This window comes from Penaeus japonicus, unplaced genomic scaffold, assembly GCF_977035675.1.
Source record: "Penaeus japonicus unplaced genomic scaffold, GWHDUDI00000001_assembly GWHDUDI00000002, whole genome shotgun sequence".
Taxonomy (NCBI): Eukaryota; Metazoa; Arthropoda; class Malacostraca; order Decapoda; family Penaeidae; genus Penaeus; species Penaeus japonicus.
The window spans coordinates 8,043,623-8,046,122 of NW_028234404.1; the positions used below are offsets into that span (position 1 = coordinate 8,043,623).

At 38.8% G+C, this 2,500-nt stretch overlaps 1 protein-coding gene across 1 annotated transcript in view; it reads right to left on the reverse strand.

The window, feature by feature from the left end:
• LOC122255605 (sushi, von Willebrand factor type A, EGF and pentraxin domain-containing protein 1) overlaps positions 1-2,500 on the reverse strand; it is a 77,108-nt gene that overhangs the window by 53,598 nt on the left and 21,010 nt on the right. Inside the window, exon 5 of the mRNA XM_086544861.1 lies at positions 1,142-1,236. Coding sequence (XP_086400987.1) covers positions 1,142-1,236 — 95 coding nt within the window. The remainder of the gene's footprint in view (positions 1-1,141; positions 1,237-2,500) is intronic.

Here is a 2,500-nt window from a genome sequence, read left to right on the forward strand (position 1 = left end):
TTGTCAAGCCTAGTCTTAAAAGAGTCTAAATGGCTGATGGGGTTGGGATTTTTTTTATTTTTTCTCTTTCTCTCTCTCTCTCTCTCTCTCTCTCTCGCTCTCTCTCTCTCTTTCTCTCTCTCTCTCTCTCTCTCTCTCTCTCTCTCTCTCTCTCTCTCTCTCTCTCTCTCTCTCTCTTTCTCTTTCTCTCTCTCTCTCTCACTCTTTCTTCCCCCCCCTCTCTCTCTCTCATTCTTTAACCTTGGTCTAAGTGGCTCTTAAAAAAAAAGAAAAAAAGAAAAAAAAAAAGAAATGGACGGCAAGAGCATTGCATTAATTAAAGCCTGCAAGACGATACAGCAATGGAGGCTGTAAAAAGGCCTGCAAATGGAAATGGGAATTAAAAATGCAACGACTGGTGCAACAACAATAACAAAACGAAAAAAAACAACAACAAAAAACGAAAACAAAAACAGGTACTACTTGTAATGATAACGATAATGATATCATCACAATAAGTAACATTAACATAATAATGACTATGTTAACGATTACCGTAACGAAAGAAAGAATACGAATGACATTAATATGATAAATAATATGAAACAAGGATATCACTTCTTCAGTCAAATCATCAACATTCAACAAAATTCGTAACATTCAATAAAATAAAAAAAACATACCATTCAATAAAATTCGTAACTTTCAATAAAAAAATAACATAACATTCAATAAAATAACACAACATTCAATAAAATAACATAACATTCAATAAAATTCATAACATTCAACAAAATAACATTCAATAAGATAACATAACATTCAACAAAATTCGTAACATTCAATAAAATAACACAACATTCAATGAAATTCCTAACATTCAATAAAAAAAATAACATAACATTCAACAAAATTCGTAACATTCAATAAAAAATAACATAACATTCAACAAGATAACAGGAAATTAAAAAAAAAATCATAACATTCAATAAAAAACAACAACATACCATCCAAAAAATTCATAAACGATAACCATAACCGCACTACAACACCGACAGCGGAATCGAACAATAAAGAAAAAAAAATAGAATAAAAAAGAAATAAAAAATATATACAGCATTAATACAAACACGTCAAGTACTTCATAACATTACGTACTCACCACTTGGCATTTATATCTCGCTTGGGAGCCCACGATCTTGCCAGTGTATTCCACGAAGCCGAAGACTGGGTTCTCCAGATCACCGCATTCCTTGTCTGCAATGGACGCGGCTTGTTATCTCTTTGCCTCTTATTCATGGTGTATCTCTCTCTCTCTCTCTCTCTATCTATCTATCTATCTCTCTCTCTCTGTATCTTTCTCCCTCTCTTTCTTCGTCTTTTATTCTCTCTCTTTCTTCGTGTCCGTCTCTCTCTCTCTCTCTCTCTCTCTCTCTCTCTCTCTCTTTTTTTTTCTCTCTCTCTCCCTCTCTCTCTCTCTCTCTCTCTCTCTCTTCTGTCTTCAATCTTTCTCTTCCGTTCTCTTTTCTTCGTCTTTTATTTTCCTCTCTTTTTCTTTAGTGTCCAGTACTCTCTCTCTCTCTCTCTCTCTCTCTCTCTCTCTCTCTTCACTCTCTGTCTTCTCTCACATCTCCCTCTCCCTCTACCTCTCTTTTCTATTCTTTTTCTATCTTTCCTCTCCTTTCTTCGTTTTCTTCGTCTCTGCTTTTTCTCCTCTCTTTCTTCGTCTCTGTCTCTCCACTTTCTCTCTCTCTCTCTCGTCCCTCCTCTCTTTTCCTCTCTCTCTCTCTCTCTCCTCTCTCCCTCTCGTACCTTCTGTTTCTCTCTCTCTATCTCTCTCTCCTTTCTTTCCGGTTCTCTTGGTCTCTGTGTCTTCCTCTCTCGTTTTCTTCAGTGTCCGTCTATCTGTTCTCTCTCTCTCTCTCTCTCTCTCTCTCTCTCTCTCTCTCTCTCTCTCTCTCTCTCTCTCTCTCTCTCTCTCTCTCTCTCTCTCTCTCTCTCTCTCTCTCTCTCTGTCTTTCTCTCTTTCTCTCTCCCTCTCTTTCTATCTTTCTATCTTTCCTAGTCCTTTTCTCTTTCTTCGTCTCTGTGTCTCCCTTTCTCTCTCTCTTTCTTCTCTCTCTGTCTCTCTCTCTCTCTCTCTCTCTCTCTCTCTCTCTCTCTCTCTCTCTCTCTCTGTCTCTTTCTCCCTCTCTTTCTTCGTGTCCGTCTATGTCTCTCTCTCTCTCTCTCTCTCTCTCTCTCTCTCTCTCTCTCTCTCTCTCTCTCTCTCTCTCTCTCTCTCTCTCTTTCTATCTTTCTATCTTTCCTCTTCCTTTTCGTTTCTTCGTCTTTTTCTCCCTCTCTTTCTTCGTCTCTGTCTCTCACTTTCTCTCTCTCTCTCTCTCTCTCTCTCTCTCTCTCTCTCTCTCTCTCTCTCTCTCTCTCTCTCTCTCTCTCTCTCTCTCTCTCTCTCTCTCTCTCTCTCTCTCTCTCTCTCTCCTCCCTCCCTCCCTCCCCCCCCTCTCTCTGTCTCTCTCTC